Genomic DNA, 14,934 nt, shown 5'->3' with positions numbered 1-14,934 from the left:
AGGGCTTGGGGTTCAGGGCATAGACTCTGGCCCAGCTCTACTCTGATTTTCCTGTGTGACCTTGGGAAAATTCCTGTTCTTCTCTGGGCCTCAGTTTTCCTCTCTGAACAATGTGGGTGCAGTGGACTCAATGGTTTTCTCTTTCCCAATGCCCATACCTCCTGGTACCTAGAGGATTCCAGCTGGGCTCTTGCATGGTGGCAGGAACAGTTACTGCAGGGAGCTGAAGGCACTGAAGGAATCCAGACATGAAATGCTATAGAATTTTTCTGCATTTCAGTTTCCTCCCCACCCTAAAGGGTGCTTTTCCAGAAAGTGCAGCCTCAGAGTGTGGGGGGAGGGCTGCAGTCATCCTGGGATGGGCTCAGAGCTAAGAATAATGTGGCAAAGGCTCTTGAATTTTTTTTGCTGATCCTTGAAATTTAAAGGAGCCGTTACCTCTCTTTCCTTGGGAAGGCCAGGCTTGTAGCTCAGTACGCTCAGCCACTTCCCCTCACGCTCTCGCTCTCAGTGGTGTGTTTACCAGGTGCCTGTTTGGTGCCCTGCCCTGTGTGAGTGCTGGGGACTCTGAGTGAGAAGGAGAAGGCTGTACCCTTCCAGAGTCTTCAGGACATTCAGTGACAATACAGGGTGATGACACAGTGATAACGCAGCATGACAGGCCGCAGAGGCTTCTGTGCTACTCTGTGACTGACAGGTTCTTTAGAGCCCACCCCCTCCCTGGGCCTCAGTTTCCTTATCTATTAATAGAGAGCATTGCTTCTTTCTACTTTCCCTTCTAGGGTTCTGGGTTTATCTAACAGCATGAGCCTTAGTTTACCCCTCTGCAAAATGGGATAGTCATAGCACCTTCAGCTTACCCTTCACGTGCTGGTGCGGCTTAAGAGATCTAAAAGATGCAAGAGTGCGGAGGAAAGGAAGTCTTTGTGGGATTTTGGAAATCTGGACCCGCTGGATAGCAACGTGAACCTTTCCTTCATTCTGCCGATTTCAGTGGACCTTTTCTGTTCCTGCCCTATCCTTTAGCTCATTGAACAAATTACAACCTGGGGCTGAACTCCTAGGGTCAAGGCAGACGGGGGCCTCTCTGGCCAGGAATCCAGGCTGTTTTCTTTGGTTTGTAACCAAAAAAACCCAAACCTGTTGCCATTGAGTCAATTCCAACTCATAGTGACCCTACAAGACAGAGTAGAACTGCCCCATAGAGTTTCCCAGAAACATCTGGTGGATTTGAACTGCTGACTTTTGGTTAGCAGCCGTAGCACTTAACCACTATGCCGTCAGGGTTTCCTTGGATAGGAAGGACTTATCCTTAGAAGTAGAGTCCCTGGGTGGTACAAAAAGTGAATGCTCTCAGCTGCTAACAGAAAGGTCGGCAGTTTGTGTCCACCCAGAGGTGCCTTGGAAGAAAGACCTGGTAATCTACTTCTGAAAAATCAGCCATTGAAAACTCTATAGAGTGCAGTTCTGCTCTGACACACATGGGGTAGCTGTGAGTCGGAGTGGACGGCAACTGGTTTCTCATCCTTAGGAGCAATGCACAGCTGAGACATGAGAACCAGGACAGCCACCCCAGAGAGGCGGACACCTCTCTAAGGTTGGAAGATTTTGTTAATGATCAGAAAAAAAGAATACAGGGTTGCTTCTGAAGGAAGTGAGCACCCTGTGCCTGGAGGCGCCTGATGCTTACCTTTTGGGGATAATGCAGAGAAGATTTCTGCCTGGGCCTGCAGAAAGTGACCAATCTTTAATATTTTTATTGAAAGTTGCCTTGACTCTGAGAATTTAACACTCTAAGATTCTTAGCTAGATTCAAAGATTCCATAGGGCTTCAAGTATAAGAAATATTCTATGATGATAACTTTAGTATCCTAGTCCTTTGATTCAAAGAGTCTGAAGCTTTTGGGACCTAAGATTTCCCACAGCCCTTGTAATCAGAAGTCTGGGCAGCAAGGAGTAGCCCTGTGGCACAGTGGTTAAGTACTCAGCTACTAACTGAAAGGTCCATGATTTGAACCCACCATTCAGGAAGAAAGATGTGGCAGTCTGCTTCCATAAACATTTACAGCCTTGGAAACCCTATGGGGTGGTTCTACTCTATCCTATAGGCTCACTACGAGTCAATTGGCAACAGGATTTTTTTTTTTTTTTTTTTTGATTAGCAGTGGCCTAACCCAGACAGACTGAGAAGTTGGCCTGCATCACCAAGGAACCACCACCCTGCCTCAAGACCAGAGACTCAGGTGATTCATTTGCCCAGTGCTGGGATTCATTTATACCTCAGGATTCAGTGATGCACCTGGAAGACAGAAGGTGCTCAACACAACTTGTTGATTAAATAAATGAACGAGTGAATGATGTGTCTCTCCACCATATCCCTTCCTCTCCCAACTGTGCCCATTTGTCTATGTCACTATTAAAGAAGATTGCACAGGGGATGAGGTGGTGATGGTTCTAAATAACGTTCTGTCCGACGGAGTTATCTACTGACATGCAGTACCCTCCTTAGAATGTACATTCTTGAGGGCAGGGACTTTGTCCAGTTCTCAGCAGTATCCTCAGCACTGGGAACAGTAATGAATACTCCAGCTTAACTCAGAGCTCAAGAGCCTATCAGTTGTGGGAGGGCAGGGTGGGAGGAGCTGATAGCCAGACCTAGATCCCGTGGGAGGGGACCCAGTCAGGGAGGGCACCGGGATAACCGAGGAGAAAGAAAGAGAGAAAGGAAACAAGGACCAACTTGGCACCACATCTCACAGCCACGGGAGCTGAGGGTCAGAAAAGGAAAGTAACATGCTTAGAGTCACAAAGCACTGTTAGTGGAGAGCTCGGGCCTTCCTTCCGGTGCACTCCTCTCGGCCCAGCAGCACCACTCAACCTTCCCTGGGTGTCTCTGCCTCTGTGGCTCCAAGGCTTGGTCTTTCCGGGGGCGGGGGGTAGGGCTCACTCAACCCCCCCCCCATGCCCAGCCTTGCGGGGCATTGAGGTTGATCTCAGCTCAGCCAAGGAGTTTAGGGTGTCTCCCAAAGTCTGCCCATCTCTCCTGAAGCAAAGGAGAGGGACCCTGGCTGAGCAGAGATGCGGTGGGAGTGGGAAAGGAGAACCCAGTTAAGTTTCAGCTCGAAAACGGGGGAACGGATTCGCTCCGTGGCAAAGCCACCGCAGGTGAAGGGTGCCAAAGTGAATGGGCGCCTTGGTAGGCCGGCCTGTCAGAGAGCCCGGGGGTAGCGGGGGCTGCTGTGCCGGGGAGCTGGACTCTGGAGCCCAGTGTCCTCTCCAGCTCAGTAGTCCGAGTCCCCCGCAAGGGTCCCGAGTGTCCGATGAGCCCAAGGACGCCCGCGCGCTCCAGAGGACGTCCGGGTCGGAGTGCCAGGCCCGGCGTCTGGCTCCCCGCGACCCCGCCGGCCATCCGATGAGGAGGGCAGTAGGACCCAGGGGCCGGGAGAGTGCCCGGAGAGCGAGGGGGCGGGGGCCCGGCGGCTTGGGGGAGGTCTTTTGGCTTTTTTGGTGGAGCCGGGGCGCTCTCCGGAAGCTTTTCCAACTTTCCAGAAGTTTCTCGGGACGGGCGGGAGGGGGGCGCCATATATAGATCCAGAGAGCGGGCGAACGGGTGGAGAGTAGGTTTCGTCTGCGGCCGGAGAGCAGGCTCCTGTCCCCGCGCCAGCCGAACTCGGCCCAGGTGAGGGGCGGGGGCCGGCCTGGGTGCGGCGGGAGCGGCCTAGGGAGGGCGCCGGAGCTTCGAGGGTGTTCGGGGGGGAGGGGGTGAGAAGGGGCGGGAGGCGTTGGGGCCAGCCCAGGGCCCTCAAATTGTGGGGGGGTATGCAGGGAGCGGGAGGGCTTGGAATCGAGAATCCGGGTTAGATGGTGATGCGGGCAGCAAGGCTGAGGTCTAGGGATGGGGGACCAGGGCTTTCGGAAGATCTGGAAAAAGTGGAGAAGCCCTTAGAAATTTGGGGCGAGGGAGTGGCAAAGAGGAGACAGTGGGGCTAGGGGCCAGGGTGCTGAGACTGGACCCTCTGCAGGAATGGAGGGGGAGGAGATGGGGTCTGGGGCCCTTTGCAGCCACACTAGGGAAACAGAGTAGCTTTGCAGTCCAAGGTGCCTCATGAGCTTATTGGGGGGCATCTAAACTTCTACTGAAGGTAGAGGCTGGATGGTAGGAAAAGAGTCACCTTGGCTTTTCCTGGAGTGAGGTTCTTGGCTCTTGGGGTCCTCATGGTTTGGGAAAAGTCGCCAATGGTGGCTGCATTTCTAGTGGCCTGTGGTGTGGTGTGTAGATGATGGTAGTTAGAGGAGGGACTTGGCTAGCATCAATCTCCCCCTTCTCCCACCCGAAAAGGAAAAGAGTGGGTAAGGAGTTGCCTGGGTGTGCATCCTTGCTGGGGGGGGGGGAGGGGGAGCTGAGCAGAAGGCTTCTGGTCACCCGTCACCCTTTTTCTATGCTCTAGCCCACTGCCACCTGGTTTCTGGAGTAACTGCAGGGTTAAGGGCACTTCCAGAGGCCACGTTCCCTGCCCCCAGCTCAGGGGCATTCCTGAGGAGGTTTGAGAGACGGAAGAAGAATAAAAACACTTCCAGCTCGGCCCAAAGTTCCGACTCCTCCTCTTCCCAGGCTTCCGGCTAACCCCGCTGGGCCAGGGCCCGGATGGAGGCAGAAGGAAAATTGAGGGGCTTTGGATCCCTGGAACTCTCTGGCTGGAGCCACACCCTCCTGGCCCTCAGATAGTTCACCTGCCCATCCCCCTTTCCAAGGCCTCCTGTCCCCTGCTTTTGTCTCTGGTCATGGGGATTCCCAGCAGAGACTTTTTTTTTTTTTGCACTGGCTGTGTAACGGGACACCACATACTTCCCTCAGGAGGAGCTCTGTGGGGGCTTCTGAGAGGAGGGAGCCCTGTGCTTGGAGGCCTGGCCCCCACTGATCCCTGTGGGACTTTGGTAGCTCCCTGCTCCTCTCTGGCCTCAGTTTCCCCCACTGTACAGGGAGGGATTGGCCTCCAAGGCCCCTGTAGATCTGGGGCTGGTTGTGGCCTCCCTGCTAGGGGCTGAGTGTAGATGGGGTGCCCTTTCTGTCCTTACCACCTCCCCTTTTGCCCGTCCTCCTCACACTTCTGTTTTCTTTCAGAATGAAAAAGGCAGGCAGTGACCTCCCTCTGAGACAGTTTCAAGGTACTTTAGACTCCTTCAAATCACTTTGCAGGGTTTGAGACCCTTTGGTGGCCCCCTGGCATCTCCTCTCCATACCTCTGATTTACCCAAGCCCAAATCCAGCCCCAACTGGCAATTTGATCTTGTATTTTTTTGGTGGCACTGTAAATTGCCTAACCTTGGCCTGAGGGCTGGGATTTCTCTGTGGCAAGATAGGCTGGGCCATGGGCTGGTTTGCTTGCAGTAACTCGCCTTTCTCTATTCCTGCTGCTAGCTGTAGCATGGCAGCCCTTGTCCCCAGCTGCTTATATTCCTTCATAGATTGATGTGCACATGCGAAACTAAGTCCTGAGGAGGCTCCTGGAGTGTCACAGCAAATCCTTGGGACCTGAACTGAGGCCTCCTGCTTCCCGGGTGGAAGCCCCGCTCTGCTGGCTGGCAGTGAGAATTCAGCTTCCTGCCTGCCACGTCACCGGGAGCAGGAGCGAAGTTGTGTGGCAGCCTGAGGAATCCCAAACTAGTGATTTGGAGCTTTCTTGAAAAGCTCCTCCCAGCCCTTTGAGGTTCTGGTTGGCTGGGGATTGGGGCTATCAAGATGGTGTCTGCCGCGTGGCAGGGCTGGGAGCCAGGTCCCTTGATTGCCTCCCAAGGGGATGCTGGTGGCCTCTGCAGAGACCTGAGATCCAGCATCAGCTCTCTGGACTAGAGGTGGCCTTAGAGTGGGTTGACCATGTCTGTTGTATGGGCGTAATAATTAGTAGTGTCTCATTTTACTCTGGAAGCACCCCCATTTAAACCATATATTATAGTTAACTCTGCCTTTGCTGCTCCAGGCTTGGTGGGGAAGGAACCAGGGCTGGGAGGGAGGTGGCCTGGAGCTTAATCTAGGCCCTAAGGGCTCTGCCCACCCCCAACTACTCTGTACTTTAGGGTAGGACTGAGATCTTTCTTGTACCAGGCATTTGTGGATCTCAGTGGCCCTTTCTCCTTCCCCTACCTCCCTCGGGTACCGTTTGCTTCTCCTTTAAACTGTACTTCAAGACCCTCTAGGAGGGTGGCAGTCCAGGGAGGTGGGGATGGCTGCAGCCAAAGAGTCTTCCTGAAACCCCATGATCCCACAGGCAGGCCACAGTCTTGAGGGTCTTCCACCAGGATTCTGAATTTTCGGTCTTTCTCGAAGAGGACCCCAGGATTGGATCCCAGCCTCCCCTTAGCCTCCAGTGAGGTTCCTTTTCACAGTCATCTCCTCTTCCATTCTGCTATGTGAAGTAGAGGGGAAATTATCTGAAAGAGGGAAGCATGGGACTATTCTTTGTAAAGAGACTGTCCTGATTCATCCCCGAAGACAGAAGTGAAGTGGGGCTCGTCCTAGGGGGCATTGATACTGCTTTGGCTTGGGGAGGGGCCTGAGGTAACCCCAAAGCCACAGAGCAGATGGCCTATGTGGCAGTGGCTGTCACATGGCAAGGGAGAATGAAATCAATATGGCCACAGCTTCCTGAAAGGCTGGACACACACCTGGCCAGCCTTTGGTGGTGGTAGTGGTGGTGGCGGGGGGTGTTGATTGAACTGTGACTCACCTCTCCTCCAGCATCCTGTCCTTGCTGCTCTCTCAGGAAGCCACCCCCCTCTGTAAGTTTCTGAAGGAGTTGGCCCCACGACCTTTTCCTCTGGGAATTTCCCATTCGTTCCAGGGGCTGTGGGCAGGTCAAGTTCTTGCCAAGATAGAGGCCTTGGGCATGGAGGTCCAGGCCTTTGCAGCTTAGAAGGGAGACTGAGGCTCAAGAGAGGGGTGAATTACCCCTCCCCCCAACAGACAGACACATACATAGACAAGCACTCATGATCTCCCTTGGGGCGGTAGAATGGAGCATTTGGGCAGCCCTCTTTTATTCTTTTTTAACTTATTTTTATTGTGCTTTGAGTGAAAGTTTACAAAACAAGTCAGTCTCTTGTACAAAAACTTATATACACCTTGCACCCTGGTGGCATAGTGGTTAAATGCTACGGCTGCTAACCAAAGGGTCGGCAGTTCAAATCTGCCAGGCGCTCCTTGGAAACTCTATGGGGGCAGTTCTACTCTGTCCTATAGGGTTGCTATGAGTTGGAATTGACTCGATGGCACTGGGTTTATGTACACCTAGCTGCTCTCCCCCCTATGAGTCAGCATACTTCTCTCCGCACTGTATTCCGATGTCCATTCAGCCAGCTTCTGTCCCCTTCTGCCTGGGCAGCCCCCATTTAATGAGTGAACCAGCCAGTGATTAATTAACATCCCAGGGCAGAATGAAAGGCATGGGGGAGGGGGAGGGGGAGGGGGAGGCCTATAGCTCTGCCCTATGTGACAGTCCTTGCCCAGGCACCTGGGCTTCTTGGAGATCCTCAGCCTGGCGATCGCTTTTTCCTGCTGGAAAAGGACACCGTGGTTGTGTGAGATCGGGGTCCTGTATACACACTGATGAGGACCCCAGGCCTGGCCAAGGGACCCTGTTTTATATTCATTCAGAAACAGCTGAGATCTGCTGTGCACTAGGCACTGGGGATATAGTGGGGAGCCAAACTAGTTTTGTTTCCTGTCTTTCTGGAGGTCACAGTCTAGGTCACAGAAATAAATACATAATAAACAAAAATAAGTATGTGTGGTAACTCCAATGCAAGGAATCAATAGGGTGGTCAGGTGGTGACTTGGTGGGAACCCTGCTTTGGATAGAGACATCAGGGAAGGCCTTTGACACGGTGGGCATACAGACCCCTATCCTGGTTAGCCCCCAGTCAGGTCTGGGCTCCCCAGAACTCGCTTTCTTGCTGCTACCACCTGGGGACTTGGTGACAGGGAGGACAGCCTAGGGCTTCAGGGCCACCCTCTTTCTGTAGCCCATACAGGTCCACTGAGGTATACACAGCCCACCTCCCAGACATGCGGGCCCTTCTGCTCATCAGCACCTTCTGTTTCCTGGCCATGGCCCTGGCTGCTGAGGTGAAGAAGCCGGCTGCAGCAGCCGCAGCTCCTGGCACCCCAGAGAAGCTGAGCCCTAAGGCAGCCACACTGGCTGAGCGCAGTGCTGGCCTGGCCTTCAGTCTGTACCAGGCTATGGCCAAGGACCAGGCAGTGGAGAATATCCTGCTGTCGCCCGTGGTGGTGGCCTCATCACTGGGGCTTGTGTCGTTGGGTGGCAAGGCGACCACGGCATCACAGGCCAAGGCAGTGCTGAGTGCAGAGCAGCTGCGTGACGAGGAGGTACACGCGGGCCTGGGTGAGCTGCTGCGTTCGTTCAGCAACAACACTGCGCGCAATGTGACCTGGAAGCTGGGCAGCCGGCTGTATGGGCCCAGCTCGGTGAGCTTTGCCGATGACTTTGTGCGCAGCAGCAAACAGCACTACAACTGTGAGCACTCCAAGATCAACTTCCGCGACAAGCGCAGCGCCCTACAGTCCATCAATGAGTGGGCCGCGCAGACCACCGACGGCAAGCTGCCTGAGGTCACCAAAGACGTGGAGCGCACAGACGGCGCCCTGCTGGTCAACGCCATGTTCTTTAAGCGTGAGTCCAGGACAAGGTTGGGAGAGGGGGCCTGGGCCCAGAACCAGGGACAGTGAGAGAGTGCCGAGGGTGGGGTCTTGCCCTCCCCACAACCAGTAACAAGAGTTATAACAGTATTCCCTGTGTTAAGCATTTTACCTCTTCTCATTTAACCCTCAGAACCTCTCAAGGCAGGCACTGTTATTAAACCCTTTTTCTGTACTGGAACCAAGGTTTTGAGAGGGCAGGGATTCAAACTCTGCAGAGGTACTCCAGAGGACATGATCCTACATATTGTATCAAATCAAATGCTATCGCTTGTAAAAAAAGATCTAATTTTAGAAATGTTAAAATTCAAAGAGTAGGTGTTTTGGCATCAGTAAAATTCAACAATCAATTCTGCCTCGGTATTGAGTCCCTGGTGGCATAGTGGTTAAGAGCTACGGCTGCTAACCAGAAGATCAGCAGTTCGAATCCACCAGTCACCCCTTGGAAACCATATGGGGCAGTTCTACTCTGTCCTATAGGGTCGCCCTGAGTCGGAATCTACTCGACAGTGACAGGTTTTTTAGTGAGCTGGAGAGAGGCCCCATACCTGTGATCACCCCTAATCCTCAAAGCAAACCTGGGGGCAGGCAGTGCTGTGTTCATTTCACAGGAGAAGAAGCAGGCTCAGCTAGGAGGTAGCAGAGCCAGGACTCAGGCCCAGGTGTCAGTATTGAATTGGATATTCAATTTGGGGTTAGTGAATATTTTTGAGTACCTATGTATATTGACTGTTAACCTTACAATTGCTGTGAGGATGAGGCAACAACCTCTGACTGACAAATGAGGAGACCAAGGTAGGAGAGGTGGAAAGGTCTGTCAGTTGGTGGCGGAGTCTAGATTTGAACACAGGTCTGTTGTAAAGGCAAGGCAGGCCTCAGGCCATTGTCACTTACATGGTGTTTTGGTTATTTTTTTAGCCACAGAGACAGTTTGCAAACAAGAATTAAAGCTGGTCTTAGGGTGCTTCCTGCCCAGGGCACAGACCCCACAGGTAGCAGGTGGGGTGGAAAGCCCAGTTCAGCGCCAGTGCTAGGGCAGGGTATGGAGGTGGACACTGAGGTGGCTGAGCTGAGGGTCCTCCTTCTGAAGGACTTCCCTGTCACGTGGGAGCAGCCAGGCCCTGACTGTAGAGACCCACAGCCTCAGGCAGCATGTCCTGGGGCCAAGAACCCCTCCCTAAATCAGAGTACTCCTTGGCTGGGTGCTCAGGGAGGAGCTGGGCCACAGTTGGGCCCTGAGGAATGGAGCAGAGGCCTGGTGGCAGGGATAAATCCAGGGTGTGCAGTTGGGATGGTGTGGGCTATGATTGTGTCTTGGGGCGGGGGGCGTGTCTCATAGCAAATCTCGTGTTCTGCATCTCACTACAGCACACTGGGACGAGAGATTCCATCACAAGATGGTGGACAACCGTGGCTTCATGGTGACCCGTTCCTATACTGTGGGTGTCACGATGATGCATCGCACAGGTAGGTGCCTTGCCAGGCAGGGGGATGAGAGGAGGTGTCTGAGGGTGCTTGGGGACTGGCTTACCCACATGCTACAGCATGCCCAATGCCTTCTCTGCCCTTCTCCCAGGCCTCTACAACTACTATGATGATGAGAAGGAGAAGCTGCAAATTGTGGAGATGCCCCTGGCCCACAAGCTCTCCAGCCTCATCATTCTCATGCCCCACCACGTGGAGCCCCTCGAGCGCCTTGAAAAGCTGCTGACCAAGGAGCAGCTGAAGATGTGGATGGGGAAGATGCAGAAGAAGGCTGTGGCCATCTCGCTGCCCAAGGGTGTGGTGGAGGTGACCCACGACCTGCAGGTGAGGGGTGACTCAACTTGGGCCTATAGGGCTTAAGGGAGGCGGGGCTTGGGGCACCCATTCATCAGCTCAGCAGGGCTTCCCTGAGACCCCTGGGTGTCCAGGCAGTACTCAGTTCTGCTGTGGGAGAGGCTGGGGGAGGAGGTGTGGGCCTTGCCCTCGGGAAGGTGATGATCACACAGGTAGCTGAATGTAACTGAGCACTTGCTGGGTGCCAGGCATCCTTCTAAGTGGTTTATATGTATTAAACTCTTAATCCTCAAAACAACTTTTTAGATAGAACTATAAACCCTATGTTTACAGATGAGGAAACCAAGGCTCAGAAAGGTTAAGTAACTTGTCCAAAGTCATACCTAAGTCCCAGAATGATGTGGACATAGCTATCCTTTAGATCTGTCTTTCTCAAACTTGAGTGTGCGAAGATTCTGCTGGAGAGTTGATTACAGCAAGGTTCCTGGGTCAGTGGCTTTGGACTGGGGTCAGGGGATGTGAGTTTAGAATAAGTTCCCAGGTGGTGCTGATGCTGCTGGCCCATGAACCGCATGTTGTGAAGCCCTGGTAGAGATTGCTCAGAGTGCCAAGGGTGAGTTCTGACTTCTCTCCTGAGTCTCAGTTTTTTTCTCTGTGTAGTGGGGATTAGAATCTCTTGCAACATTGTCATGAGAATTAAGAAAGCAGTAGTCTGAAGGGCCCAGTGCTGTGTTTGGTACATATAAGGTTCTTTACTCTTTGAGGAGTGGGCAGGGTAGGAGATGGTAGGCCGCATGGATGGAGGGTGAGGGTCTATGAACCTTGGCTGTCATGGCCTCACCTGGCGCCCACCTGGTCCCACAGAAACACCTGGCTGGCCTGGGCCTGACTGAGGCCATCGACAAGAACAAGGCAGACCTGTCGCGTATGTCGGGCAAGAAGGACCTGTACCTGGCCAGCGTGTACCATGCCGCTGCCTTTGAGTGGGACACAGAGGGTAACCCTTTTGACCAGGACATCTACGGGCGTGAGGAGCTACGCAGCCCCAAGCTGTTCTACGCTGATCACCCCTTCATCTTCCTGGTGCGAGACACCCAGAGTGGCTCCCTGCTGTTCATTGGGCGCCTGGTCCGGCCCAAGGGTGACAAGATGCGTGATGAGTTGTAGGGCCCCAGGGTGGGCACAGGATGTCAGGAGGTAGCCGAAGGCTCCTGAGACACATGGGTGCTATGGTGGGGGTGGGGGGGGTGGGGATCTGAGGTACCAGCCTTGAACATTCCACGGGGTGGGGTGGGGTGGGGCAACAGACCAGGGTTGCTGAGTGTCTGAGCAGACCTTCCCAGCCAGAATCCACTCCACTTGGACATGGGCCCCAGATACCATGAAGCTGGGCCCAGAGACTCCATATCCTGTGGGATTTGGCAGTAGTCACCGTGCCCTGGCCTCAGAGCCCTAGGATCAAGTCTGCCTCAGTCAAGCATACATACTTACAGCCAAGTGTTTTTTCATCTGAACCAGAATCCAGCTGGGGATATGGCTCAGCCCAGCTCTATGCCAGCCTTCTCCCAACTTCCCTCAACTACAAATTAGGTGCTGCAGCCCCTGGGACCAGGCACCCCCACAAGGGCCCTGGCCCCCATAAGGGGGATTGGAAAATAGCTCACAGGAGGGGGTCCTGGCAAACTCTGGTCAAGAATCATTATATTAGGCATCCTGGGAATGAACTTTTTTTTTTTTTTTTTTTTAGTTTTTCAGAGATGGGGAGGGAAGGAGAAACTTGCTGTCAAACCGAGAACTTATTTGTATAATTTTGTTTTTCAATAAAACTTTCCAATGAAGTTTTGTTGGAGGATGGAAGAAGATTGGATGATTGAGATTCCCAGGTCATTCTTCTCAGGGGAGAAGGTCTCACTGTTAAGCCAGGTTTCTACTAACAACCCCCATGGACCTGAAATGTTGGCAATACACTCTGCACGGATAATACTGTGCGGCAGGTCCACTACACACTGACTCGGCAAATTGTTTTGGGGAAGGTTGGCCTGGCAGCGTTGGAGGGGTTGTGGCTGCAGAACCTGGAAGACAGCACTGGTCCTGGAGCCCAGGGCGTCCCAGTCCTGCTGTGCGTGGCCTCAGTCTTCAGCCCCCAGCCTTTCGTTTCCAGCTAACCTCATTCCATACCCAGGGACAGAGGGTGCAAACTCAGGCTCACATTTATCTTTCGGCAGGGCTTTTGAAGGAAAGAGCTTGTGGGGAGTCCTTGCTCTCAGATGACACAGCATGTTGGGTTTGTAGTAGGAAGGGAGAAGAGACCCAACACGGTCCCTCCTGAAACAGTTACCTCTCATGGCCCAGGGCTCCTGACATGGTACCTCAAGGGCACAGGACAGGAGGCTGATGGCAGAGGAAACTGGGTTTCAGCCCCATCTCTGCTACTTGCTGACTATGTGACCTTGGGCAGGCCACTTCCTCTGTCTGGATCCCCTCTGCCAACAAACTGCCCTGGGGGTTGTTGGTGTAAGGAGGGAGCCCCTACCTGGTCAAACACCCCAGCTGCAGTTGTCTTAAGATGTGAATGGGGCTGCAGAAGGGCCAGCTGATTCATCCCCATTATTACCACAATGGGGTATCAGCAAAACTGTTCAGAGTCCCAGGTCTGCCTGTACTGCAGACACAGGAAACGATACTCTGCTCTCAAGGTGCAGACGTAGGGACAGTGACAAGTGTGCACAGTACTCGCTGTGCTTTAGGTCACCTGATCTTTCCATTCACAGACCTGCCAACCTATTCTTCTGCCTCAGGCCTTTTGCACTAATGGTTCTGTCAGGTCTTTGCAGTACAGCTCTTTGTCGTCTAGGACTCAGCTGCTCAGAGAAGCCTTTCCTGATTGTCTAACATAAAGCAGCCCGCCTCCTACCCAGTTTCTCTACCATGTTTTCCCATTTTATTGGCTCCTTAGCACTATGGCATTATCTGCCTATTGGTGTGTTCACTGTCTCCCCTACTAGGATGGAAGCTTCAGGAGAATTTACACCATGCCTGCCTGTTCATCACTGTGCATTCTGTACCAAGATTCAGTATTTTATACAAATGAGGCACTCAGAATATGTTTCCTGAGTGAATTAATGAAAGGGCTGTGCTAGAGGGGTGCTGGGGGCTGTGGGAGCCCAGAGGAGGAAGCTATGACTGCCTGGGGAGATCAAGGAAGGCTCCACAAAGGAGGTGGCATCTGGGCTGCCTTGAAGGGTGATTAAGCATTTCTGGATCAAAATAATGAATAATACCAGCCGGTACACTGTTTTGCTCCTGTTGTGTGCTGGGAAGTTGATTGCAATTCACAGCAACCCTATATGACAGAGTAGAGCTGCCCCATAGTGTTCCTAGGCTGTAGTCTTCACAGAAGCAGAGCACCAGGTCTTTTCTCCCGTAGAGCTGCTGAGTGAGTTTAAGCCACTGATTGATCTTTCTGTTAGCTGAGCGCTTAACTGTTGTGCCACTATGACTCCAAAATCAAATCTGTTGCTGTTGAGTCAATTCCGACTCAGCAACCCTGCTGCCCCATAGGGTTTCCAAGGAGTGGCTGGTGGATTCGAACTGCCCATCTTTTGGTTAGCAATGGAGTTCTTAACCACTGCACCACCAGGGCTCCACTATGACTCTTACCGTGTACCAAATACCAGGTTGGTCATTTAATATATATAATTTTTTCAAGCCTCCAAATAGCTTGGAAGCATACAAAAACAGCAGCAGTTTGGCTAGGTAGGGATTATCACCCCCATTTTACAGGTGAGGTAGTAACAAGCAGAGAGAGATTAAGTGACTTGCCTGAGGCTCCACTGCCCGAGGGCCTGAGCTGGGATTTGAACCTAGACAGTTGCTCTTGCCTCCATGCAAGAGCAGTAGGGGGTTGGCCAGATTCCAAAAATGAAAGGGTCTAACCTGCCTAGAGTTTGCACATTTAATCTCCACAGTAGCCCGGTTAGGTGGGAAGTCATTCTAATACAGGCACAGCTCAGTGGCAGGCAGGGCCTGGGCTGGAACCTAGGACTTCTGGCCCCAGGGTTTGGCCTGCTACAGCTCCAGCATCAGGTGGGAGTGGGCAGTGGAAGAAGCCAGACCTGGGTATGGGGGTGGCCCAGATGGCCCGGAGGCAACACTCCTCCATCCCGGCACAGGAGGGGAAGGGGGTACAAGGCCATGCTCTCATCTGGGATATCTAGCACCCTCACAGTGAGAGGTGGAGCTGCTGGTGTGGAAGGTGGCAGTGTAGGCAGGGGAGGCGGGTGGGTTAGGGCTGGGGTAGAGGCTAGGGCTCCCGCCAGTGTTAGCGCCCCCAGTGGCCCATCGCAGTCCTGCATGGAGCTTTTCTGCCACCTGGAGGCCATTGTTATGCCCACCATAGCCAGTTCCTGTGGAGTCAATGCAGACTCGTGGTGACCCCATGT

General features: G+C 53.2%; 1 protein-coding gene across 3 annotated transcripts; it reads left to right on the top strand.

The window, feature by feature from the left end:
- Positions 1–3,540: 3,540 nt before the first annotated feature.
- On the top strand, positions 3,541–11,730 carry SERPINH1 (serpin family H member 1). Of its 3 annotated transcripts, XM_049890730.1 has the most exons (8): positions 3,541–3,679; positions 5,123–5,166; positions 5,467–5,708; positions 6,267–6,365; positions 8,020–8,687; positions 10,082–10,180; positions 10,290–10,522; positions 11,357–11,730. In XM_049890730.1, exons 5-8 carry the CDS (start codon positions 8,063–8,065, stop codon positions 11,657–11,659), a joined length of 1,260 nt encoding a protein of 419 aa, XP_049746687.1. In that variant the 5' UTR covers positions 3,541–3,679; positions 5,123–5,166; positions 5,467–5,708; positions 6,267–6,365; positions 8,020–8,062; the 3' UTR covers positions 11,660–11,730. The 3 variants fall into 3 exon arrangements, with proteins under 3 accessions (XP_049746687.1, XP_049746686.1, XP_049746685.1); XM_049890729.1 differs by lacking the exons at positions 5,467–5,708; positions 6,267–6,365; XM_049890728.1 differs by lacking the exons at positions 5,123–5,166; positions 5,467–5,708; positions 6,267–6,365.
- Positions 11,731–14,934: the final 3,204 nt, after the last annotated feature.

The sequence above is a fragment of the Elephas maximus genome, chromosome 7, assembly GCF_024166365.1.
Source record: "Elephas maximus indicus isolate mEleMax1 chromosome 7, mEleMax1 primary haplotype, whole genome shotgun sequence".
NCBI lineage: Eukaryota > Metazoa > Chordata > Mammalia > Proboscidea > Elephantidae > Elephas > Elephas maximus.
Note: the sequence above shows the minus strand (reverse complement) of the source record. Positions and strands in the feature narration are given on the sequence as shown.

Coding starts and splice junctions, on each gene's coding strand:
- SERPINH1 (XM_049890728.1), top strand. CDS start 8,063: ATGCGGGCCCTTCTGCTCATCAGCACCTTCTGTTTCCTGGCCATGGCC. Junction 8,688..10,081: donor CAACGCCATGTTCTTTAAGC/GTGAGTCCAGGA, acceptor ATCTCACTACAG/CACACTGGGACGAGAGATTC. Junction 10,523..11,356: donor AGGTGACCCACGACCTGCAG/GTGAGGGGTGAC, acceptor CTGGTCCCACAG/AAACACCTGGCTGGCCTGGG.